Source organism: Bombus vancouverensis, chromosome 8 (genome assembly GCF_051014615.1).
Source record: "Bombus vancouverensis nearcticus chromosome 8, iyBomVanc1_principal, whole genome shotgun sequence".
Lineage (NCBI taxonomy): Eukaryota > Metazoa > Arthropoda > Insecta > Hymenoptera > Apidae > Bombus > Bombus vancouverensis.
This window is the reverse complement of record NC_134918.1, coordinates 13,799,707-13,825,543: the sequence shown is the minus strand read 5'-3', so window position 1 is coordinate 13,825,543 and position 25,837 is coordinate 13,799,707. Positions and strand designations below refer to the sequence as shown.

Here is a 25,837-nt window from a genome sequence, read left to right as displayed (position 1 = left end):
GGTAAAAGGTGATAAAAGTAAGTATTTCCTTCATATATCGCATTTCATATCCCTTATTTTATTTCTCAATTATTACTCTATATCTAATATAGACAAACCAATGTTAACACCCGACATCCAATATTCCCTACCCATTACCATCTTCTTATATTCAGCATTCTCTATGCTGAATCTCACAGCCCGCTCTCCACATCCTAATTGAACAATTCGGTCCTTTGAAATTAGGACTACACAGAAAATGCCAATAAGATGTAAAATACAGCTCACGAATTGCTCACAAACGAAGCTCGCTGTCCCACAAAATTAAATTTGTTTTCCCCAGTCATGTCAGTCCCGACATTCGGACATGTCGGTTCGGTACTGCAAATCCTCACTTCATCCCACAAACGAAACTTCTTATCCTACAAAATGAAACTCGTTTTCGTTTGTTGGAAAATATATTTGTTTATTTACTTTCGTGGACTGTACTTTTCAGTGCGTTTAAATCTTAGGTGTCTTAGAATATCGAACATTGGACATGGTTTTGGAAAAATTGGTAATTTGATCGTTGATATAGGAAAGAGAAAATAGAGCGTAGGATGTGGCATATAGAGGCGTATACAGAGAGTGTGACATATGGTTGAACCAAAATATTGGACCTGGCATGTGGGAAAGGACATGTAAAAAATGTGCCAGAAGATGAAAAATATGTAAATAGGAAATATGAGATGTGGTATGATGGTATGTATGCGCTGTAGAAATTAGGCTGGAAGATATGGGCTATAGATACGATATACCGGGTATGAGATATAAGAGAGGAGACAGGGAATATAAAAAGTTAGATGCAGGATGAATATACGTGTGCTGCGAGAGTAAGGACAAAAGATATTCCCTGTATAAAATATTGTATGTAATATGTAGAACACGAGAAATGGAATGCTTAATACGAGATATAGGATGGAGATGTGAAATGTGGAAAATAGGGCCCACAAAATAAAAGATATGGATTGGCACTACTTGCTATGGAATATAGGATAATATACAGAGTGGTTGATAACTGGTGGTACAAGCGGAAAGAAAAAAAGAAGTCGAAAATATAGAATAAAAAATTTTTTTTTCAATTTCTTTTTTCAATTTTTCCATCGAGACAACGATCTACAGTGAGATCCGTTATAACGTACCGCGCGCGTACCGAGCGAAAATTCAAAGTCGATTTTCTCAAAAACAAAGCCTCGAACGAAAAATTTTTGTTCTATATTTTCGACTTCTTTTTTCGCGTAGAATCACCCCCTTTCCGCTTGTACCACCAGTTACCAACCGCCCTGTATATGAAGTGAAATGTGGTATGGAAACTGTGAGATGGTCTTCAGTTAACGAACGTGGGGTAGAGAGTATTGTATATCGAATATAGGAAGTAGAATTGTATGCGTGTGTGAGCAGGTGTAACGTGTTATGCGTGGGTTCTGATATGCAACATTTGAGGTTTAAGTGTAGAGAGTGAAGAGTTAGTTGTGGGATACGTGATATATCGTATAAGATGCGAGATATAAAACGTAGAAGATGAAATAGAATTGGTATAAAATGAAATGGAGATGGGAATGAAACTTATCAACCAACACAAGTAACAAAGAGTTATCTCTTAACAAATAATTTAAAAAATATCGCAGGATTAAAGGAAGCTAAGAAAAGGTACAAAGTTAAGATCGATGGTATATCTCTTTTTTTTATATAACATCATTTATTAAGGGATAAAATAAATGACAAATAACATATCACTTATATGAAACTATAACATTTCTTAGTGTTCATCATTCGTTATGATATAAAAGAAATCACATCACATACGACCCTCCACGTAACGCTTACACGCTCGTGTCGGCTCGATTCACGCGCTATTTTATCGCGCGCGATTTCCTCCCCTCTCTCACTCTCACTCTCTCTCTTTCTCTCTCTCTCTCTCTCTCTTTCCCTATCGTTCGAAACTTGGAAATCTTTTTACCGCGAATAATATAAAATACACGATCAACATCGAATCGATCAACGGACGAAATGGACAACGAAGAATAGATCTCGCGAAACAATCACAACGTGATTTGCCCCCGGAATAATTCCATGAAGTACTACAATTATAGCGTCTCACGCTACGGCTCATGATAAGATTAGGCTTCGACCGCGTCGCTTAATCGAATCAACGTAACCGTGATGTTTCAAGCGGAGTCGCATGAATGGAATTCTCCGAGTTTTCGGGGATGAGAAATCATCTCTACTTAAATAAAGAAAAAAAAAAAAAAAAGGAAGGAAAGGAAAACGCGAGAAAAAATGTATAAACGTATAAAACCCGAGGGAATTTACGATCGCGGCAGATCAAGCGGATTCGAGCAGACACCAGCGTGCCCTACAATTTCTTCTGATACGATACAATAATAATAATATAACCGACTGAATCCATTTTGGAAGGGCCTAGTCAAATCACTTGTAATTATCACACGATCATACTCGACACGGTGGCATGTAAATGTTTTGTTGCTCCGTTATTCTTCTTTTTTTTTCGTAATATTTTTTTTGCGGTTTTCACCTTTTTTCTATTGTAATATGCTTGTTTTTTTCTTTTTTTTATTTTTATATATGTTTTTGTGACTTTCGGAGGTGGCTCGAGTTCGCGATGCGAACATGTACGTTCATTCGCGATCGATAAACAATATTTCTTCTTGATAATACGCGTTCATACTTTATATAAGAGTGTGTTGTCTGTCTCTATGTAAATGTATGGGGTATCGTGTTTGTGTAATGCTTTATAGCTGTGTGTCGATCTATCGTCGAAATTGAAAAAAGAGAAAGAAAAAAACAATGAAACGAAGTAGAATAATAGTAGTAGTAGTAGTAGTAGTGGTGGTAGTAGTAGTAGTAGTAGTAGTAGTAGTAATAGTAGTAGTAATAGTAGTAATAGTAATAATAGTAGTAGTAGTAGTAGTAATATTAATAATAATAATAAAAATAATAATAATAATAATAATAATGTACGAAGAAGAAAGCAAAGAAACGATACACGTACGCGTGTTATGTATGATGCATGTATGGTGTGTCTATGCATGTAGAACAAATGCCTCGTTCTTTCTTTCGATCGACTATTCTCTGGGTCTTTTTTTTCTCTCGTCCACCTCCATGCTCTTATATTTCTTTTTTCTCTCGCTTACGCGCTTTTAATCGAGGCGTCCAACTTCACCCGATATCCTGACGGGATGATATCCACCGTTTATTTTAAAATAAACACGTAAAACGGAAAACCTGAAACTGTCTTTTACCATTTCTATCGCAAACGCGGCTCTCTTCCACCGATACAGAAAGTAAAAGCGAAGACAAGAAGGTAAAAACGCGCGTTGGCTGTTTCGCAAAACTTGATCACGTCAGGAAATCTAGGCGGAGATGAAAGAAAATTATCAATGAAGATCGTTGTCTCCTCGCTCAACCTTCTTCCCCTTCTATTTCCGTTGATAAACGATCGTTTCCTCTTTTTCTCTAAATCTAGCAATTACGAAGCTCGTTCTTCCTTCCACTTTTTCTCTCTCCCAACTATTAGAATGCTTATTTATTTTATGAGATCAGTCCGGGCGTTAAATCGCGCCGCGAACACCGCAACTTCATCCGTTTTTTTTTCCCATCCTCGAGGCGATCTCTGTCGAGTTCTCTCGCTCGTTCGCGATCCACAAATTTCTTCTAATTTACAGATGTTGTTCGTACGAACTAGTCATTGGACGAAACAAAGAAACAGAAAAAGAGAAAGGCAGACGAAGAAAAGTAGAAACGGAAGAAGAAAGCAAGAGACAGATGGAAGAAATAGCGAGTGTGTAGCTCGAAGATCAACTTCTTTCTTTTCTTTTTTCCTTAGCTTTCGACCACTCTGTTCGAACGATTGAGAATAAAGTACCCTTCGCGATCGATCTCGATCAGGAACGATTTCGTGTAACGATGAGAACTGGCGTACAAAAATGGTTGATGATCGAATGACGGTTTTAAAGTTGCCTCGAAAAGCCTCGATATTAAAAGTTTTCTTTGGTCGGAGAGATCTGCTCCTTTTTCATTTATTTCATTCCTTGTTTTTTTCCTTTTTAACCGTTTACACGCCGTGTGTCGACGCGTCGTATCGAAAACATTAAATACATATACATATATATACGCGTTAAATAATTCCTTTTATACAATCTACGTTATTAAATATCGTTTAGGACTGACAAACGGACGTCCTTAAATACAAACGCGATCTTCGAACCGGTTTACGAAAAAATACATCAAAGGTTTCTCGTTCCTGGAACGCGCGGAACCGAGAAGAAGAGAAAAAGTCGAGAACGATCGCGTCAAAAATGGTGGTCCTGTAAACGGTTAACTTTCTTCTGCGTTCTCTGATCGTGCACAGGTAAACGACTCTATTTCGCGCGCGCGAGCGCGTGTGTGTGTATGTGTCTGTGTGTGTGTGTGTGTGAGTGTGAGTGTGTGTGCGCGTGTTCCGTCATCAGGTGCAAGAAGAGGAGAATCATACGAATGGAGAAGAGAAATACGAAAAAATCGAGACGCGCGAAGACAAAGAAGAAGATGGAAAAGAAGAAAGAGAGTTATTGAGAAAAATAAATCGTTAAAAAAAAAAACTACGGAATACTGTGATCGAGTAACTCGTCACTTCCCTCGTGTTTTCGGTTGCTCAGGTGTTACGACATGGCTGATCGAAGGATCTTTATTTTTTACTCTCGGAGCCTGAATAATTATTATTTGAAAATTCCTGGTGAAAATTCCAGTCTTCCGATGCATCACGATGCTCGGCATTGATGCTTGGCTCTATAGTGCGTGTTGGTGGAACGTTAAGATTCTCCTTCGGAGGATGAGAATTTTGATCAGAAATTTTCAGAAAACTCTGGAGAACGTGAAAAGCGAAAGACGAACGAAGGAAACGCTCGAACGGCGCCGCTCTAAATCCTGTCTACGGCTAAGATCGCGCGAGAGCGATCGACGCTCACGAGACTCGTCCTGAATAAACTCTTCGTGTGATATGTGAGGACGTCGTCCACTCCATGCGAACGCGTCGCTGTTGGTCGAAAATTCTAAGATGTGTGTGTTTGTTCGCTGCTTCAATCGTAATAATTAATTTCTTAATTCGCCGGGTCATGCGCCGTATATTCGCTTATCCTCTGCCCTTCTATCTCTCTCGCTCGTGAATCGATCCAGGGAAAGAGTCTACAAGGTTAAAAGAAAAGAAAAAAGAAAAAGGTCATAGGAGAGTAAATCTACGATTGGACAGATACGTCGAATCAGTTTCGCGTTACTCCCCGAACTCGCTTCACGATCGAGAGAACAGACGGCGCTCTCCATGAAAACGCAATTACTCGGAATCATATACACGAATATACGATAATTCCAGAGCGCGCATATACACAATTACATAATAAAGAGACACCGTTAATTACAAACGCTACACTTACATCTCCGATGGATTTTTCTTATCTTTTAGTCGTTTTGCTTTCTTTCGGCTCTCGTGCAATATCGATAATACACCGCCCGCCCGCGCTCCTCTTTCCTCTTTGTCGTAAAACGTATAGACGCTTTTCGTATGTACCCGTATGCGTACATACAAATATATAATATATATAATATTCATATATATAATATATCGGTCCTTTTTTTGTTTGTTTTTCATCTCGATAATGCGTATATGTGTTATATATCTATTATATATATATATACATACATATATATATATATATATATATATATATATATATAATATGCGATCACAGACACGTGTAATTCGCGTGTATAGAGTTTGCTTATTTTTTTCTTTTTATCTCCTTTTCTTTTTTGTGCCGCACTTTCTCTCTCCCGTGTACCTTAACGACTTAATATTGGATTTGATTTGTTTAAACAGCCTCTCTCTGTCCTGCTCGCACACTAACGCCGCGCGTGCGTTCTACTGTTGCCAACCGTTCGATGGTCAGAAGGGGCGAACTTATTATTCGCACGTTCCATTTTAAATTATTTCTCGTCTTCTCTTTGTTTCCTACGTCGATATAGTAAAACGACGTTACGCGAAAGGCATGAAAATTCGTTGATAAAACGCACGCGCATATGCGGTCAATCGTTTCGAGTCTTCGTTCTCTCTTTTTTGTCTCGCGATCGTTCGCCCCTTCGCTTGGTCCTTGCCGATTTTTTCTTTCACTTTCGCCATTAAAAAAATCGGAGCGGTTCGCGTACGCTGCACCGCATTAATGCCAAAAAGTTTCGCACAGCTTTCAATACAATAGCCACGCGTTTTAAGTTCGTTCGAAGACGCGTGGCCTTCGAACAACAAGGACGAAAAAATTTGTCGAAGATTTGGTGCGGCGCGCGCGACTCTTTGCTCTCGATTTTCTTCGCTCTCTTTCTCCTTCTTCTTCGTTCGATTTTTGCTCGAGATAGTAATACATTGCCGTATATTTCTGGTTGGTGACAGTAGCGCCATAAACCATCGTAAATAAACACAGCCGATAGGCATTGCTTGTCTCTGCGCGCGCGCTCATGGCTACCCGAGCGACGATTTTAAAAAGACCGCGCGTCGAAGCCGCGCATGTGCCTGCGCGCAGATCGTCCTACGATCTAAAGACTTCATTTATCACCTGTTTTCTCGACATACACGGATACGACGAAAACGAAGGTACACTTTTTTGTCATTTTTATATTAATAGCTTTCTCGTTATACGATAGTCAGTGAAATAAACGAGGTTAAAACGTATATAATATGTACAACGCGAATCGCGGTCATAGCGCGAAAGACAAATTGTTTCATTTCTTTCCATTTCACTTGTTTCTTCTGTTCGTCGCGTTCCATCGTCGTCTTTGTTCGTCTATTCGTTCACAGAATTGACAAATCGATACAAAGGCGACGGAGGGACGAGTGTCTCGACGTAGAGACGCAAAAACGGGACCATTTCAAATTGGTCAATTCGAATTGGAAACAGTGTGTTCTAATAGACTTCTTAATTTATTCTTACAATTAACTGCAGTGCTGTATTAGCAAATCTTCTCGATATATATAAAGAGCCGCGAGTAGTTGATTAATTTGGAAAAAACGGACGCGCGATGCTCCTCTCCTTCCCCTCTTTTCAAACTTCTTTTTGTTTCGTTTCCTAAACACGATCGTTAGTAATAAAACATGCAAAAAAGAAAACGGAAAGGCGGATAAAGAAAGAAAGAACCGCGAACGTACTATAATAATCGCTATCGTCTGTCGTACCTACAGCTGGGAATTGTGTAAAACTAAAAGCGGGAAAGAGTACAATTTAAAAATGTGCACGGAAATTTTACCGAAAGGATAAACGCGACGATCGGGGAAGGGGCAAAAGCTTCAACAGATCTGAAATGCTTATAACGAAACGCGCAAATAACAGTCTACTACACGATATCTTGGCAAACATAGAAAAATACGAGTGTCTATTTACAAAACGAATCATAAAATCTCTCTTTCTCTCTCGCGTGTATCCTCTTCTCCTGAACCCCCATCAGGGGTGTCTAAAATCCAAAAACTAAACCGAGCAGAAAATGAGAACGCATCCGCGTTTCCGGTTTACAGAGCGGAAACGGCAGCGCGTCAAACACAGAAATATCGCTTTGGATGATACGCCTCCGATTCAGAGACGAAACCATCGATATCTTCTAACTTGCAGACTCGAGGATCGGCTATCTTCTATCGCCGTGGCCGATCAACGTTTGTCGGCATCGATATCGACGCAACTACATCGAAATTTCCATTTCTTCTTCCACGCGCCTCGCGGAGCTTTTCTTTCAGGTCGATTCTCTCCTTCGGTTCAGCACTGACTCATCGAAGAAATCTTTGTCGTTTAAGGTTACGAGCGACGAGCAAACGACGGACACCCTGGCAACGCCGTCTCACAATGGACACTCGAATTTCGGGGTTCCGCTTTTTCTTCTTTGCTCACACGCGTGTTTCATTATGTTTCTGTTTTCAATTCTGTACGTCTGCGTGTGTACGGTGAGTTTATTATAACGTGAACTCCTCTCTGTTCGCTGCTATGTGTACGTATGGATGAATAATATAGCTGTGTGTAAATGAATGTGTTCTGTCACTGTGTGAAGGTACATTGTTATATACTGCGTGAGAAACAGTGTCGCGTTTGCTCGTTCCTTACTGTGCCGTGTGCAGAGTCCGCAAAGACGCCTCGCAAAGACGATAAAATAAACCGACGACAAACTGACAGACAGCAAGTAGACGAAGGAGCAGCGACGATGCCTCGCTTAGGTCATATATTGCATCACCGCGCGGAGTGCGTACAACAGCTCCGCTTGCATTCGTGCCTCCAGAATCATCAGGTTTACGTGAACCTGAAAAAAAACGAAAAATACATTTTTAATAAAAACATAACAGAACACGAAACGTTAATAAAGCTTAAACACTGTTAAAACCGAACAAATAAATCGACGATCCCTAAGTCATTATGGTGACACGTGAAACCGAAATGCGTGCGTATGTCACGGAAATCATATGTAAATAGAATTATGCACATATCTTCTTACGTAAACTCGTACCACCTCAAAATCTACAAACAAACACGAGCAAAGCGATAAACAGGCTCGAGGTAAAAAGGCAACCAACCTTCTCGCTGTGCTTGAACTCCCTCATCACGCGATCGTAGTCCCTTTTTGTCACGAGTTCCGGGTAACAAACGGCGTTCTTGATAAACGTCTTCAGGCTACGCTCGAGCAGCTGGTTCACCTCGTTGTAATCGTAATCGTCATGCCTGATGCCAAACATACATTGAATGTAATTCCAGATCGCTCGTCGGAAACGGGACGTGTCCACGCTGCTGTGCGTGCCCATGGTAAAGTAGGTGAGATTATAAGTTGTCTTGAATTTTTCGTCTAGCAGATTACCGACGTCATTGTACAGACGGTTCACCAGCGAGTAACCGTGATCGTCCCAGGAGTAGTCTTGCACACGAAACGTTGGTCTATCGTTCAGTTGACCACGCTGAAACGAAAAATCGTTTGATTATAGATTACATGTATCTTTAATATATATACTATAAGTAACATAATCTATATATATACATACGTACATAAATACATATTATACATATATACATATTACATATATACGTTACTAAATAATATTGATCGATAATATAGAGTTACTAATAATACTAACAAAAATAATATATATGTATACATAACGTATAAACGATAAGTTAAACTATAATCTAGTATAGCAATTTACGTAATTACCATGCGATTAGATAGCGGCAAGGAATAACGTTTTTCTTTCCTTTGTTAGTGAATTCGATCGCACCACCGTTTCAAGTTAAACTACTCGATTTCGACAAGGCACACGTGTCGTAAATATTCATGATAAAACAGTGGAAACGGTGATCGAATCGACGGAACTTAAATATTCATCAGCGGGCTACGTGTCGCCTTGAAACGTACTTTCGAATTGGTCCGGCGAATTCATATCCACTACGACGACATATATATCAATGTTTTGACCACAATGTTAATTCTGACGCTTTGTGCAAGTTATATACGGGACTGATTTTAGTCTAGACTTCAACCGTGTTCCGTATTTACATAGTTATTCGTTATCGCCCGATCTATATGACCACGTTATTCCAACCGAGTCTACACATTGATAAACTTCTAACGAGTCAATGAATTAAAATCTACCTTGGCGAAGTCTTGATAAATGAATGTAGGATCTTCGATGAAATGACCGATATCAGAGTCGAGAACCGAACTACTCCTCTGAGGCGCTGCAGCCAATTCGGCAGACTGTGTTTCTACAGTTTCGAATCTTTTGGACAGCTCCTCTTGCGTGATCTGGTAGGATTTGGATTTCTCAGAAAGACGTTTCATACGTTCCATCAGTGCTTCGACGCCGACTTCCTGTTCACCCACTATGCTCGGCGAGGATGGCGGCGACGGCATGTTCTCTGTGCAGATTCGAACGATATCTTGTTATCACAAACACTTGTTGGTCATTAGCAATGATAATCTTGCGCGATCTAGCGGTTGAAGGGCGCGGTTGAAAGACCGTTAAATGTCGTTGAACTTGGAGAACGGAACTACGTGTTTTTATAAGCATAAAGAGAAAACAAAAAATAAAATAAAAATCTGTGATTTATAGCATAAGTTGATATTATAAATACTACTTTAGCAATTCATATCTGTAATGAAACGATAATGGTATGCGGTAGAATGTAGTTAATGATATTCAGCGTTCGTGAGAGAATGAATTATATGTTGTTTGGGTTTTACGGGATTAGGAACAGGATTTTAAACGTGGATCGGTGACCGACTTACCAGTTTTGCCATCACCATTGGGAATCTTCTTGGGACTACTGGAAAGCTTATCTTTGGCAGTTGGTACATTATTGCTATTATCCTGGACATTCTCTTTGTAATGGTGACCGGCTACGTTGTCCAGCTCTTCGTTAATCCCGCAGGAAAATACGAAAGACGAGAGGGAGTGAAAATGGGCCAGAAGAACTATCGCGTGAACCACCTCAGCCAGGGACCAACTGTCCGCACCTTTGGTCAGTTTCTGTAAATAAAAGACCACCAATTATTCTCAACTCTTTTTCCTTTTTTTTTTTTATTTTACGCAATTTTACCAACGATTGTATTTAACATCAGAACAGTGAATTATATCGTACACGAATAATTACAATTAAGTAGAAAATATAAAATGATATTTCAATTTGAACGATGGTGAGGATTAATTATGCAAAAACGTTTCGAGTATTTGATCGCGATTGTAAAAAGCAAATACATATTTAGTAGTTCTAACGTTAAGACTAATCTTGTTCGAACCAACCTCTATGTGCGTTTTGTTCAACAACCACGGCCTATGAGCTAAAATCTTGTTAATCTCATAGAGATCTTGTAATTTTCCTGGGATTGACTTCAGACCTCGAAGCCACGACGGGTCACCGCCTTGAAGGATGAATTCTCCTTTCTGCAGATTTATGAGATAGCTGCACTGATGCCTTCCAGCAGCCTAAAAAAGAAAAGAAACCCACAATTTTATTTGTCATCCTATCAGAAATAATTAATTGCAGAATAACTTCGTTCCAACAGTAACCAGCTGCGATTTTTAAATTTTGTCCTTCGAATAAAATTAGGCATTCTCCAAAGAGAACTTTTTTTTTTTTTTTTTTTTTTTTTAGAACTGAAAGAAAGTCTACAAGGGGCCACAGAGTAGAAGTTTCATCCGCGTGAGGCGGCCAAGTTCCAAAGAAATCCCTAAAAAAAGAAGTCCTGGGCGTGGAGAAAGAGGGTAGAGGGATCAACGAAAAAAATATCGTCGAGGGATGCTGGAGAAGAGACAAATTGCCGACAACGCGACGTATCGAGGCGCGAAATTGAGCAAGAGCACGTCCATCGTATACATTGCGTTCCCTATAACGTTCTCTGACACGATATAAAACATAAGGCCACAATGAACGAAGGAAGAAAGAATGTTCAACCCTCGAGTGACTGTTCATCGTGGCACGCCAACTTCGTCACCAATTTAACATAATGAATTCAACGTAGATTCGATATAATATTGTACACCTTCAAAAATAATAATTGCGTTTGCCGCCTTGACATTTCTCAACATACGATGCTTGATACTTTATTTATTAGGAGAAAATCTCCACCTTTCCGCGCATAAATAACATTTTGTAAATTGAATATCGAAAGTTCGAAAAATAACCGATCGATTCGAACAAGTTGCAGAAATAGATGAGGCAATCTTTGCAAAAATTTAATCGCCATCGTGACCTCGCTTCTCGTACTGCGATGAAAAACATTACGGCGAAAAGGGAGGAGGCGACTTCGAGGGAATGCGACACGATCGGGGTCTTCTTATTGGTTTGTTTTGATCGCGCTGGAATTACATCAGAAATTCAAATGACCGGTCGTAGAATGAGTATCGGGAATGCGGAGACGTCGACAAAGAAGAATAGGTAGGTGGACGAACGTCGAGGAAAGGGGAAGAGGAAGCAGGATGATGAAGCGCGTAAACAAAACACGTGTTTACCATGCAGAGCCGTGGATCGATCGAATCAAGAGCCGCGATAAGCGATAAGAGAAGTCTACAAACACCATGATGACTCTGAAATTTTGCGCGTCGACCCCCTGCAGACCTTGGAAAAACATTGTCCATCGAACGAGACAATCAAAGAGAACGAGTTGAAGTGACGAGTGAAAAAGCAATTTTCCTTGAATTCATTTTATGGCAGCGGGGCGCTGTTAAAGAAATGAAACCCGATGCTTTCTGCTTTCTACGAAGTTACAAATGTTTTTTGCTGTTTTTATAAGCAAAGCTTTTACGAAATGTTTTGAAGAGCTTTTTTTTTTTTTTAGCTCTCGAATGATAAATTTTGTACAGAAATGGTACAACAATCTCGGGAACGGACGATAAAGTCGACGAAATGCGCGAGATAATTTCGAATTCCAGTGTAACAGAAGACGACGATACCAGCCACGTGTATCCTCGTTAAAAATTGATACAGCGTCAGGCAGCCGAGATATTCGTTTGTTTTCCTTCGTATGGCATTGTTCTCTCTAAAACCTGGTTTATATACCGACGAACACGGAGCATATTTTGATTATACGTCCCTCCATAAATTATTCCCTAACAAATTACTATAAAATCTACAATCTCTGTTATATGTACGTGCGTGCGTATTTGTTTTTTTTTTTTTTTTACTTCTATTTCGAAATAATTCAATCGAACAAAAATACTTTAATGTCGCAGAACATCCCTCCAGATAATACCAAACTTCTGGATGGTTTTTCCAACGACCTTGAACGCTGCCAAATTGCGCGAATTACGCGAATCTCGACGCGAGAATGTCACGTGATAGAATGTTTACCGGTAGAAAAGCTGTTTTTCAGATATCTTATCGTTTTATCGTTCTCCTCTGTGTAACGACTACAATCGCTACTCCCCTCTTACCCTGCTACTTTCAAGAATCTCTCCCTCCCCTCAACCCGTGTCAAGGAACGTCGACGTTTTATCGCGCGATAAAGCGTTTTCGGTTGATCGTTTAAAGTTTAAAGAAACGATATTTCGTCTACGACTACGTACTGGCATGTTGCGAGCTGGTAGTTATCGCGTTATCACGTATGCTGTAACATTCAACCGCTCAGACAGATTGGATCGCATGTCACGAAACGAGCAAGCTGCGACCATCTACGAGTTAGATTAGGAATTGAAAAGTTGAGATGATAAACGGGGTAAGTGACAAAAAAGAACTTCTAACTGTATTCCGCGCGGAATTTACAACTTTTCCTGCTAAGAAATATCGTTTCTTAAGCTTCAACGGAGGTAATAATTTGTAGGGCTATCAGAAAACATAGCTACGATCGTAAGTGACAATTAGACTGTTGCTGAATCGGTGAATGAACAACTGTCGTTGCGTGAATCGATTGTTTAATTCTATAGCGACGAACGACGAGCGCCAGATATGACACTAACATTCTCTCAAAAAGTACAATTCTTTACAGTTCGAATAACATGATCGAATAACAACGATTTAGATAGTATACCTTAGAACGTAATAAACGTAAAATGAGTCGAAAATGACCGTCTGTTCCGTACAAGTACAAGGATTAACGTGCAATGTTATTCTTCGTCGAAAGAAAAATTAAGAAATATAATTAAGGAACGTAAGTAATGTAATTACGACTAGTTCGAGCGGCGAAGAATACATAACGTTACGAAACCCGTTGCACTTGCTCGGTTTCTTGATAATCTTTGGCCCAAAGCACGACCCGTTGGGCGAGGGACGACCGTGGAATAGCTCGGAAAACGGGCACACGGTGACGCTTGAAAAGAACGCAGCGTCGCGGCGCCGACCCGTTCCACGACAATCATATTACCGGCTTTGTTTGTCGCGCATAAAAATAACGCGCAAAAATAATCGCCAACACGTGAACAAACAAGCCTCTGTCGATCTAACTGACAATGTATTTAAATTTCTTCACGCGACTATCGTAATCGATAATAATAGGATGAAAGAGCATTCTTTAACAACTGATTAACGCTAATAATTATACGCACGCAGTAACTGTTCACCCTAAGAAATATTCAATCTTCTCATCTTATTTCGTCTTAAACAACTTTCCTTTATCCATTCAAGTAAAGGAGAATCCCTGGCGAGATACGAACGTGCAGAATAACAGGATGAAATAAATATACAATAAGACCGAGGAATGAAGGAAAATAATTTTTCTCAGACTTTCGTCAACAAATTCAGCCCTGCAGCGGTTGATATTTACGGACCATGGAGCATATCCCAGCATATTTCTAAAAAAATCTTATCGTGAACTCAGGTAACGAACCTATAGACTGGGTTTCACAATGTAAACTATTATATCATGCGTGTCTCTAGTGTCTGATTAGAATTCAACGCTGGAAACTGATCTTCTCAACGTTGACCCCGTTAATATCGTCGTTCGTGTATACAATAACGAGCTTTTTCTTGCCAATTTTACGTAATCCGTTTGAACGGTCTTCCAGCGTTCAAGACACTTCCCCGCCGCGTATAATTGCACCGTTAATGTCACCTCCCGAGGCGATGTCTTTATGTTAATAAGCATCGCGGCCATTCTTGCTCCTCCAAGCAGTCGGCGTTCTCTCGATTTTACGAGCAAACGAAATAAAAGTCTAGCGTTCGTGAGAAGAATTTTCCCGTCTTCCGCCCGCACTGCGTTCGCCAGATGGCGTGTTATCGCCGCGTGGAAAAAGTTGCCGCCATTACGATGAATTAGATAAAGAGAAAAACCAGTAGTGCACTTACCATAATGGCGATGAGATGCCTGTAGTCGTAAGGAAGCGGTCCGTCGCCCCTTAGAATGAAATGTTGAGTACGAAGGAAATGTTCCAAGTACGAAGGATGCGAGGCCATCACCCTGGAGACATGATCCAGCCTGTTGTTCTGGAGGAATGCATCCATCAACAGAATATGAGTCTGTAACCAAAGGAATGAAAAAAAAACGCTTAGTCGGTTGATAACAAGGAAAAAACAAAAAGGAAAACGAGAAACCGGCGGACAAAATTATTGGACAGTTAAGAGACACGTATGGATTAACGTATTTCGTTTCTATGGATTAGAAAGTTTGTATTTATGATCAAACGTGGCCAATTATCATTGACTCAGATAAGCCTGAACTTTTTTCCAAGTTTTTTAAATAATGTTATCTTCTTATTTAGCAAAGCACAACCGTGTGGCAAAAGTGTAATAAGATTAGATCGCAATAATTTTAATTCGTTTGGAGAAACAGAACAAACGTCGGATATATTTATCGAACGATAACTGAAATTCTTTTGATCACGTTCTGCTTCTATATATTTCGCTTGACCTAATGATACGCTATATCGTGGAAATCGACGTAACGTACATAAACGGTGCTCGCATAGTCGCATTAATGACATAATCGTGTTTGTCTCGAAGCCCGGAACAAGAAAACCGGGTTACTCGGAAGCAAACCTCGAAATCGAGCGTTCAGCTTGCATCATCAACGACGTGGCATGCTCGTCTTTGTACCTGATATCACCTGTATAACCATTGCACTTTGCACACGCGTAAGCTCGTAACGTACACTCGTATTAACGCGATACTACACAGTGAAAAGTCATGAAAGTTAGTAGGTGCAACGGTGTTGACTACTGGCTTCTCGACACGCAGATGCAACCTCTAAACTTAGATCTTACGCATCGAGTGTCGTTTGGAACATCCTTTTACTCCCCGGCAAGGGGGCACTTAATTTTCCTACGCCTCCGTGCAAGTGTGTTTTTCTCCTTTTTTTTTCTTTTTATTTTTCTTTTCAGTCGAAGGTTAGAGTCCTTTAATAATTGGTAATTCGTATGGGGAAGTTAACACGAGAGACATAACGATGACGAACTTCTTCGACGTCCAACTAACGCTACGTGGGTGGATTTATCGACTCTCGTAATGGGGAGAAAGTGCTGGAGTTACCGACTTAGTTGAAATTTGGAACACGTAGGTTTTAACATTCTGCTTGCAAAAATATATCATTATAGGGTGAAATATTTAAATTACCCACTTCAGTTGAACTTAGTCGCATTAATTGACTATGTGTTGAATAAGCACCATACTTTCAACGATAATCTAGAAGAATACTAAATTACTTTATCCTATAATTTTTGAAAATATAACAACGAAATCTACCAGTACCGAAAACCTAAAATAGCAAATCTAAAACATCCTGCATCTTATATTACATATCTTATAACATATTCGAGAATAGAGATACGAGAGACCTCCTCGTCGTGGCTGTATCTCAAGTTCTATTGACCAGGCTGATATCGAAATCCTCTATCGATTGTTTTCCAGCGTGAGGCAACCAAAGGCAAAAACAGTGGGCATTCAGACACGATCGGTGATCGTACGAGCGCGATATATTAATGCGAACGGTTACTACCGTCCTTGCAAAGGGTCGATGACCCGCTTGAACAAATTAAACGGGAAAGGCATTTCACTGGGGATACGCGGGCTTTCGTCACGCGAGGAATATCAATTTCGACGTGTGTCGTTGATCGGTCACAGAGGATCGAGGGAGGATCGCTACGTAGGCGTGCTCGAACGTTAGAAGACTACTTACCAACGAGCTTCTTTCGCATGATCAAAAATATCAAAGGGACGATGCGACGAAACCTTATAACAGTCTACGAGCGTTAATCTTGTCAGCGGAGAAGTTTCACGACACGAGCTAATGCTTCAACGTTTAAAACAGGTTTAACGTTTCAAAATAAAACGAAGGTAACGTGCTAACGCGTTGATTCGTGAGATCGTAACTTATACGCGTGATGTCGTAAAATTTGGATTATTATCGATAATTATTATCAGAGATCTAGATTCGAATGGAAACAACAAAGCTATTTGTCTAGCGACGTGTTACGAAATAGCGAAGAAGTGGTTTTGTTTAAACTACAGGATTAATATCGATCATTAAACGATAACGATCTTGAGGAGTTGTCGGATTACGAAATATGTATGTATATACGTATGTAAGTGTAAATGGTGTTAGCAATAGGTTTACGATTCATGTGAATGTCATTTCAGGAAGAGGTAAGAAGCCATATTGAAACATGAACTCTACCATTTATAACAATTTGCAAGGTGGAAGACAATGCTACGAATGTAGCCATTAAGTGGTGAGCATCGCATCAACCCACGTTAATGTACCTGTTTTAATTTTGCTTCCTCGCCCCCACACAAGACCCCACTAACGATACGTATATTAGACTGCGGTTCTTGCTGCATTTATGGCAGATATACAGATATTTTGCATCGCATGTTTCCGTATTACGCATTTTGTCTTATGTAACACGCTTTTACTTCTGTAATACCGTGCTATAAATCAGTAGACCGTAAAATCTAACAATTTGCAACATAGTTGTTATTCTTTGACGGTAATAAAAAATTAATACGCGATTGAAACTACAATATCTCGAGCCAGTCTGATAAAAAAAAAAAAGACTGTCGTATTTACGACAATTAAAAGTGCGAGTCTCGATAGTCGAAGTTGTCGAGTGTTTACCGTTTGCGATGAAAATAACAAAAAAGAGGTACGATAAGAGGAAGGCGTACTTACACCTGATGACCTTACAATTAGTCATCGAAATTGGTTGACTTATTTTCGCCATTTCCTTTCGGTTTTTATTTTCGCGATTTTCAATCGAGTTACGAGCAGCAATGTTCGACAAAATCTTGATAACGTGACAAAACGTGACACCTCAACTTCGACAAACTGTTTTGATATCGAACTCGAAGTAAATAACATCGACTCGTGAAAATATCAAGAAAGATAACACAGAACAGATAAATAAATTTCAACATGGTACCAACGATACCAATAACTCCGCGAAACAAGAAAATTACTACAGAAGAAAATTAATATAATATTTGAAAGCGAACTTCTGGAACACCGGTGTTTATTTTAATCGGAATACTTTATGGTGGGTGAAGCCACGAAAAGTAACAAGCAACCTCGTTGTCAATGAGTTTAATCAACGATGAAAAGGTACACGTTGCTTATAAGACGGGGAGGAATCGAAGGTAATCAGCTGCTGGCCAATTAAAAATAGTCACCTGCATCATCAACGGCAAAAGTATTACTCAATTAACCCGTACGCGAGATTTGGCAAGATCCCGTGGCGGATTGTCCCCAGCGAAGCCCTCGAAAGCTGCAGCCAGCTCGCACACGCGAGCGAGAGGAGAACCTGCTGCTCTCTTCCGAGAACTCTTTTTCTTTTGGCAAGAAGCCCCTGGCATCGAGCCCACGCACAGCTCCCTGAGACTTGGTGGCGAGCCTCTTCGACCGTGTGTGTCTCGATTCTCCTGTATTTCTACAGTATTCTGCTCTGTTCTTTCTTCCTCTTCCTCTTCTTCTTCTTCTTATGCCTCGTGCCATCCAGCCACAGGCTTCAAATCATATGGAATTTTCCTTGCGCTACGCAGGAATCTCCCCAGGGCTGGTTTTCAGCTCTTCATTCCCAAACAAACTATCACTTCCCTTTCGCAGATATTTTTGGCACTGCTTTTTCGCGAGAACGTGGTGCGTCCTGCTCGTGTAGCCGATTTCCCGTTCAATTATTTTTCAATGAATCTTTGCAATATTTTTGATAGTTTCTTAATTGGAACATTCAAGTGAAAAATAGTGTGAATGCATCGTTGTCTAAGAGTTGTATTTATCACTGAGTCACTCAAGCGATATTTCTCTTCGTAGAGACGAGACCTTAAATTTCGAAGATCTCCTCGTAGGAGATGTTCTTCTGGATGTTTAACCCTAATTATAAGCCAGAATACATGGAATGTAATCCAAGGGAATGTTGTTCCAGAAGAAAGAACAAAGCACAATGAATTTTTAAATACTTTAAGGGCCCATTAACCCTCTATCACATCCAACTCGTATCTGGAAACTTTCTAAAATTCTGATATAATCCGGCCACCGTGCCCGTTTTAAACGTCTAACCAGACTCAAGCGGTTTCCGGCCACTTTTCTCGAGATACCATAATTCGGAGGTTTTTAACTAATGACGCTCTGAGACCTTATCTGAAACCTAAATGTAGCTCGGCTCGAGTGGCTTACCTTAACGACCGCTGACACACATTTCTTCTTTGTGATACATTCACGATGACGCGGATGTTTCAATGTTTCTGTTTTAACAAAATACTAGGTTCTTCGAAGGTAGATTATAAAGAAGACGTTCGCTCGTGTTGACAATCGGAACGAAAGCTCATTAGATGCGCCACGTAAATAGGCAGGCTCGTAAATATGGCATAAATAGCGATGCAGTGATCGTGGATATGCCGTGAGCTTCTAATTATAATCGCGGGACCAGTCTTGCTCCCGCGGCACGTGTCTTCGAAGGAAACGAAGAAAAAAACTGCGATGACCTTGATAGACGACTTATATGGAGCAACAGAAATTGTAGAATGGAATAAATATGAAATAAATGAAATTAAACGAGAGAGAATAATATAATGATCGGCTCTGTGGGGAGGAGCGCGAAGATTTTGATTTACAAGTATTTACATGATAATCTTTCGCTACGTCGTTATGGCTGGTTAATCTGTGAAACGAAGTTTACCAATGGCTATCAACGAAATTTTCTCCGTGTAAGAATTTCTACAGTTGGTGCACAGCATTTAAACAAGTGTAGGAAACTTGTGCAACGGTGATAAATCACGTGATGTAGCAACTCGAGGGGGGATTAGCAAAATGACGGCGAATCTCGACGTTCCCACGGGCACGCATAATGGAATGATTCGCGACGAGAACGATAAAATTAACGCCAAGTTACGAAACGTCGAGCATCGAACTGGCCGACATTATCTGTCGGTGACGTTGCTTGAAAAACGAGGGAATTAAAGCGGGTTTACTATCTGGGCACTACAGAATCGACTGGTGAATGGAGCTCGCGATTCGCTTCGCATCAGTTGCTGGTATTTTGTATTAAGTTCGTTTTAATCTGCGTTTCTTAGAATCATTGATGTTTTCAAGCGAATTTTGAAAAAAATTATAACGACGTTGACGCGTTTAACGGGAAATCTAAACGCGTAAAGACGTATGTAGACTTTACTTCTGTATCTTTGAAAGCATGAATTTGCGTAAACATCGTAAAGATTAATTCTTTATTGATATAAAATCAACGATAATCAAACGGGCGAGAAGAGAAATGGAAAAGTGGAACGATACACTTTAAGAAACAACAATATTCACAAATCAAACCAAACATAACTGAAGGGAAATAATTGTTTCATCGCGCGTCGATTTCCAGCGATTAAACCAACATCTCGCCCTAAATTCATGGCGAACGTAAACAGGCGAAACTTATGGACATCACGTACACGATCAAGCTGAATAGATTATTCTCGATTGAGGCTGAGTTTAGACTACTCGGACAAATGTTTATCGTGCGCTATACATTCAAGGCAAATAACATTGCAGACACAGCAGAGCTGTAATTAGAAAAAACTCTGTAATTCCCCCTGAGCTTGTATTTATGCACAGATCCGAAAACGAGCCACTTAATAACTCAACGTCACGTTTATCGACGATTCAGTTTCTTCCTTTCCACGTAATAATTTCAAAAGCGTGCACGATTGACGATTGTGCGTAACTCGTGCAGTATCGTCCAATTTATCTTTCAATACACGCGCGTTTTCGCAATTGAACGAAGAGAGATGAAATAAGTTATTTCGATATTTTTCTGCTGGTTTCTCATCGACGAGATAAAAACGACCAAGATAATACTATTTCTCTTTCGTTCTTTGGCTCGCGAACCTTTTAATCGCTCGGTAATTCCGCACACCGGTCCACTGTTCGAATATTAAATTACGATTAGAGTATCGCGGTTCGCTGATCCGTGAAGTTATTAAGTGCGCTAAAACCGCGTGGGAGAGAGAAACTTGTTGTGTCGGTTGTTCAGTTTATTAGCGATTCGCGCTCGCGATGCTCCAGCTAACACAAAGAAACAAAGGGGCCATTAGCTCGGGCACACGTCGTTTTGTACAGGCTGTACAGCCCGTCGCTGCTTTGTATGAGCGCCCGGTAATTGATTTTGTTCCGAATACTGTCAGGATTCCGTTAGAGGAAATACCACGTGCCGGGGAATGGATATTGTTCTACGCTTGCATTATTCATCCCCGTTTCCATCGAGGTAACGAACAGTCGTTCCCAAAACGGCCGCTGTGTACTCATGGAAAAACAGCCGAGCACTTTTTAAAACGGTCCAGTTTAGATCTGGTGCAGGTGTGACTTCGATGCAATTTTGTAGCTATGATGCTGCAGATACGATTCACTTGTTCTGTATATAGCCATCCATATGTTACTTAGCAAATAAGTTAGAAAAATTTAGCAAATGTCCAGCTGGACAAATTGTAAAGTACAAATTAAACAATAATAATAATAAAAAAACTTGTTCTATATTTTCGGTAGCTGTGTTGGACATCGCATCACTGAAAACGTATACAAGTTCACTAGCTGTCCGCCAACTTTGATTCAGGATAGTAACTTATTGTTAGATAATGTCAAAGTAAATTATTCGGGGCAGGCCAAAACATATCTGTCAGTCATCGGTGAGTCTGATATCTGAATAATCGAGTTGTTCGTAATGGCTAAGCCCAAAGGCACAATTCTGCTCTATGTATTAGTGGTATTTTCTAAAGTTTCAATGGCGAAATTACGACTGTTACAGGGACGCAAGAACGTTGCATCTTTTGTTTACGTTGCGCTCTACTAATATTACATCGAACGCGTACATCTTCGCGAATATATCTTTGATAATTTCCTGCAGTCATCCCCCATTAATTTTATCGAATATTATTTGACAAAAAATCGCATACAATAAATTTTAACGACGAGTGATATAACGCCGCTGTGATTTTGTAGCGATGACGCTACACGACTTATCAATTTTATCCTGCTAATAGTGGAGTCGCACTTACTGCGCATTATATCATTGGAAACATAAATCTGCCAAATGGTGGAGCGTCACCGCCACCAAATAACCGCGTTGCGTGTTGCATGTACAACATACTTTAAAATGTCGAAAAATGGTCGAAACGGGCGTTTCCGGTATGCCGCATCAAAGACAGATTCGAAGAGAATTGCGTCATTAGAAACAGATGTGGAACAGAGAACAGTTTGGAAGGGGGCTGCGAAGAAGCTCGTAAAATTGCTGCGGTGCGGACAGAAATGGAATTTAAGTTCTCTCCGAGTGACGATGGCAGGGAAGATCAAAAAAATTCGACCTAATTTTATGCTTGTGACGACTGCTTCAATTTCGACACTGACAATATGAGTCAGCGATACCGTTTGATGTCAGATGTTCGCTGCACGTATGAATCGTGCTGGATAAATTCGGTAGCGATATTCTTGCTGATCAGTGGGAAGGACTGAGTCGAAAAATTGAAACTGATAAATAGTTTCAATGTTCTCTATCTGGTAGTATTGGCACCAGAAATAATATATGGATTGAGTTTGTTATTAACGAATGTTCCTCCTTTCTTCGCATTTTTCGCTACGAAACTTTTATGAATCAAACTGGAACTTGGAATCTCATCGATACTATACGAAGTAAGCTTCAAAATGCAGAGAATTCTCTCAGTAAGAACTTGGGAATGTATTTGTTATTTTTGCAAGTCAATCAGTATTGTTATGCTTGAAGGAATCGAGCGATCGAACCACTGTTACCGTGTTCAGCGAATAAACTCGAACACGTGCGGAAAGGAATTCAAAACACCAGGGTCACGATAGAATAATAGGAAAAACGAAGAACCCGAGGCGATTCGGTCGTCGTTATGGCTGTCTCTCCGCGTTGGTAAAGGCAAATGCGGCAGAAATAAGAGACACGAATAAAATAAAGAAAACCGATCGAGTGACAAACAACGCTCGACCAGAGACCAGAGTGCCGGGGTAATACACTCGGAGGCGTTGATTATAAGGAACCTTGTACCATATTATTCCGTGTATATCACTCCCACGCGCGAGCGACGTGGTCGCAAGCCACGCCATTCCTCCGGTTGAATCTTAACAGCGACCGTGCACCTTTGAAAGATACCCAATAAAACTGGCAACAGGCGCCCCTCGGTGTCTTCTGTCAATAAACGAACAAAGATACTGCTTTTTCGTCAGGGCTACGAGATACAACATGTGCAAGGAAGAAGAAAAGAAAATAGAATTTGTACGGTGAAGATGTTTATCGAAGATGTAAGTGTTTGAGAATTACTACAATCCGATGTCGGTACGATAAAAAAAGCTTGTAAATATTGGGAATATAAAAAGTGAATTGCTGGAAGTTATTAATTATCGTTATTAATTATCATAAGATTGAGTCACTCGGAAACAGAACTAATTAGCACCGTTTTACGATACGTGATCAATATTTAATTTCTCAGAAAGCGTGCGATTAATTATCATTTTCGGCGAATAAAAATTCCGTCGGGTCGTAACAATTATAAATATGTGTATTCGAAAATTAACCTCAGCAAAGTTGATCGATGCGACGCGATTAAGATTTACCTTTGAACGCAAATGAAAAAATGTTCGTCACGTTTCGTAGTCTTTCATTGGTGGATTTAGGCAGTCGTTGACCCGTAAAAACAACCGGCAGAGGAAGAGAGAGAGAGAGGGAAATAACTTTATCGCAGCAGTGAGTTAATACGTCAATTATCAAGGCGACACATAAACGAAGAATTAGGGTAGAGCGTTAAAAGAGGTTGTACGTTTTACGATCTGTACGTGACTAAATGGACGCGAAACGGACCCGGTCTGAAGGAACGGAAGGGGACGATAGAATAATATCGTTGACGCGCCACCCACGGCCAACGTTAATCGCAATCGTTTACAGAGATACGGCTTAATTAACATCGACGATTAACGCTGCACCGTGGCCATTCCGTATGCGACAACAACTGCACGCTGCTTGTTTTCGCATTTCTCACGATTCTCTCTACTCCATTGCTGTTGTTTGCTGTTCTACAAGCGGATGTATATTAAATGAAACAAAGCAACCGAGCTGTCTATCCGAGTCGTTTTATTAACGGCTTTCCAGATGAATTTTTTTAATATGCTTAACACCCTACGCGCTTGGAGTTTCTGAACAACGTAAAACTTGTACGGCCAATTACCTTAACGCAGCAACAGTCGAATAAATAAATAAATAAGTAACTACGTATTTAAAAGGACCATTCAGCACCGGTAGGAGGATATCTTGAAAAAGAAGTTTAAACAAGATTGGCATTCGAAAGGCACGTTAGATTTCGTAACCTTTTAAACCGTTTATCATTACAAGAGCGGAGTACAAAGCATGGTCTGTCGGTCCAGGGCATTTGTTTGCTTGGCCTAAAACAACATCGCCCAGCATACGCCACGAATGTCACTGGCCGTAACGCGCGTGTGAAGCAACGAGGATTCGCGAGCACATAAAACAAACCCGGGTATTCCGCATCTAAAAAAACCGGCAAAACAGTCGGTCGTTTCCCTTCCAAAAACCTTTGAAGACAGGTTCTCGTTTCCGATACTCCGAGATCCGATGACGCAACCTGTTAGCGATACACCAAGCTCCGATCGAAGGAATTTAAACGATGTTTTTGTTATTCAACTTTTCTCGACACGGTGAATAAAATATTTTTAATTGAATGAAAGAAAGCAAAAAGACATCGTACAAAACGGGACACAAAACTGTGATTAAAATCGAGCACGCCGCTTATAGGTAGAATTCGAAGGACGCGAGATCTCGTCCCGTACCTCTTTCGAGATTTAGCTTCTTGTGTTCGAGATAAAAATAGGGACCCTAATGGCCCACTTGAAAATGATTAAACTCTTTAACCGACCATTTATTTCCCACTCTTTATTATTCGACGCTAATATCACGCTTAAAAAGTATATCAAAGTGAATGTTCACCCATGACGACATAAATGAAATTTCCCTTGACAATTACTTTCAAGGATTAAAAATTAGTTTCACAACGAAATGAGAAAAAGTAGAATTTATAGATAAACCTACGAAGGCTGTGAGTAGTATGAGAAAAAGGATGCTGGAAGTAAATAAATTAGATTCGACTTACCGCGAATTTCGAGTCACGCGAGTCACGTATCGCTGTATCGTATCGAGACGAAACGTGTAGCCAAGGTCGCGCCTTGTAAAATCCGATAATACCTTTCAGACGATCGTCTACGACCTTCTAACCTCTCATTTGCAAAACAACACGTTGTAAAATGAGGAGGAAATAGGTAGAAAGGAAAGAAAATAACAAAAAGTCACGAGGCTTTGCGAAGGAAAAACAAACTCGGTTGGAAAATATGGAAACGCGAATGGGACGAGGCCGAGAAAAACGGGGGAACGTAGTCTGGGAAACAAAGGAGCTTTTGCGAGTTCGATGCTCCTTTCTTATCAGCGGATGAGACTGTTGCAGCTAAGCTAGACCGTGGTTTGATTGGTCTGCTCGGCTTCGACGTCATCGTATCGATTGTGAATACGACACGTGATAGCAAACGTGTCTCCGCCTCTATCGTTTGCTCCTCGCGTCTTTTTTCAACGTACCTCGCCGTGTCTGTCTCAATAGCTGGCTCGACGACGCCGGTGACAAAGACCGAGTACCAGGAAATGTGAAACAACGATGCAAAACTTTCGATTTTTAATTAACACGATGTGAAGAACATTCGATAAAAAAAAAAGGTTGATGATAAAGGAGAATGACAAATAAATTTCAAGATTATCGGAAGATTCGTAAATATCGAGATTGATAAAAATTCAGGGAAAGATCGAAAGAAACGTTTCCTCGTAAGAAATATTTGATAG

The 25,837-nt window shown here is 40.3% G+C and overlaps 1 protein-coding gene across 2 annotated transcripts in view; it reads right to left on the bottom strand.

The window, feature by feature from the left end:
• Positions 1-1,697: 1,697 nt before the first annotated feature.
• Positions 1,698-25,837, bottom strand: part of Sesn (Sestrin) — a 153,818-nt gene continuing 129,678 nt past the window's right edge. For both annotated transcript variants that reach the window (XM_076620945.1, XM_076620946.1), the window contains exons 7-12: positions 14,805-14,975; positions 10,829-11,011; positions 10,315-10,555; positions 9,679-9,944; positions 8,612-8,986; positions 1,698-8,340 (exon numbers count right to left, since the gene is read on the bottom strand). In XM_076620945.1, the coding sequence (XP_076477060.1) occupies positions 8,254-8,340; positions 8,612-8,986; positions 9,679-9,944; positions 10,315-10,555; positions 10,829-11,011; positions 14,805-14,975 (1,323 nt within the window). In that variant the 3' untranslated portion in view covers positions 1,698-8,253. The remainder of the gene's footprint in view (positions 8,341-8,611; positions 8,987-9,678; positions 9,945-10,314; positions 10,556-10,828; positions 11,012-14,804; positions 14,976-25,837) is intronic.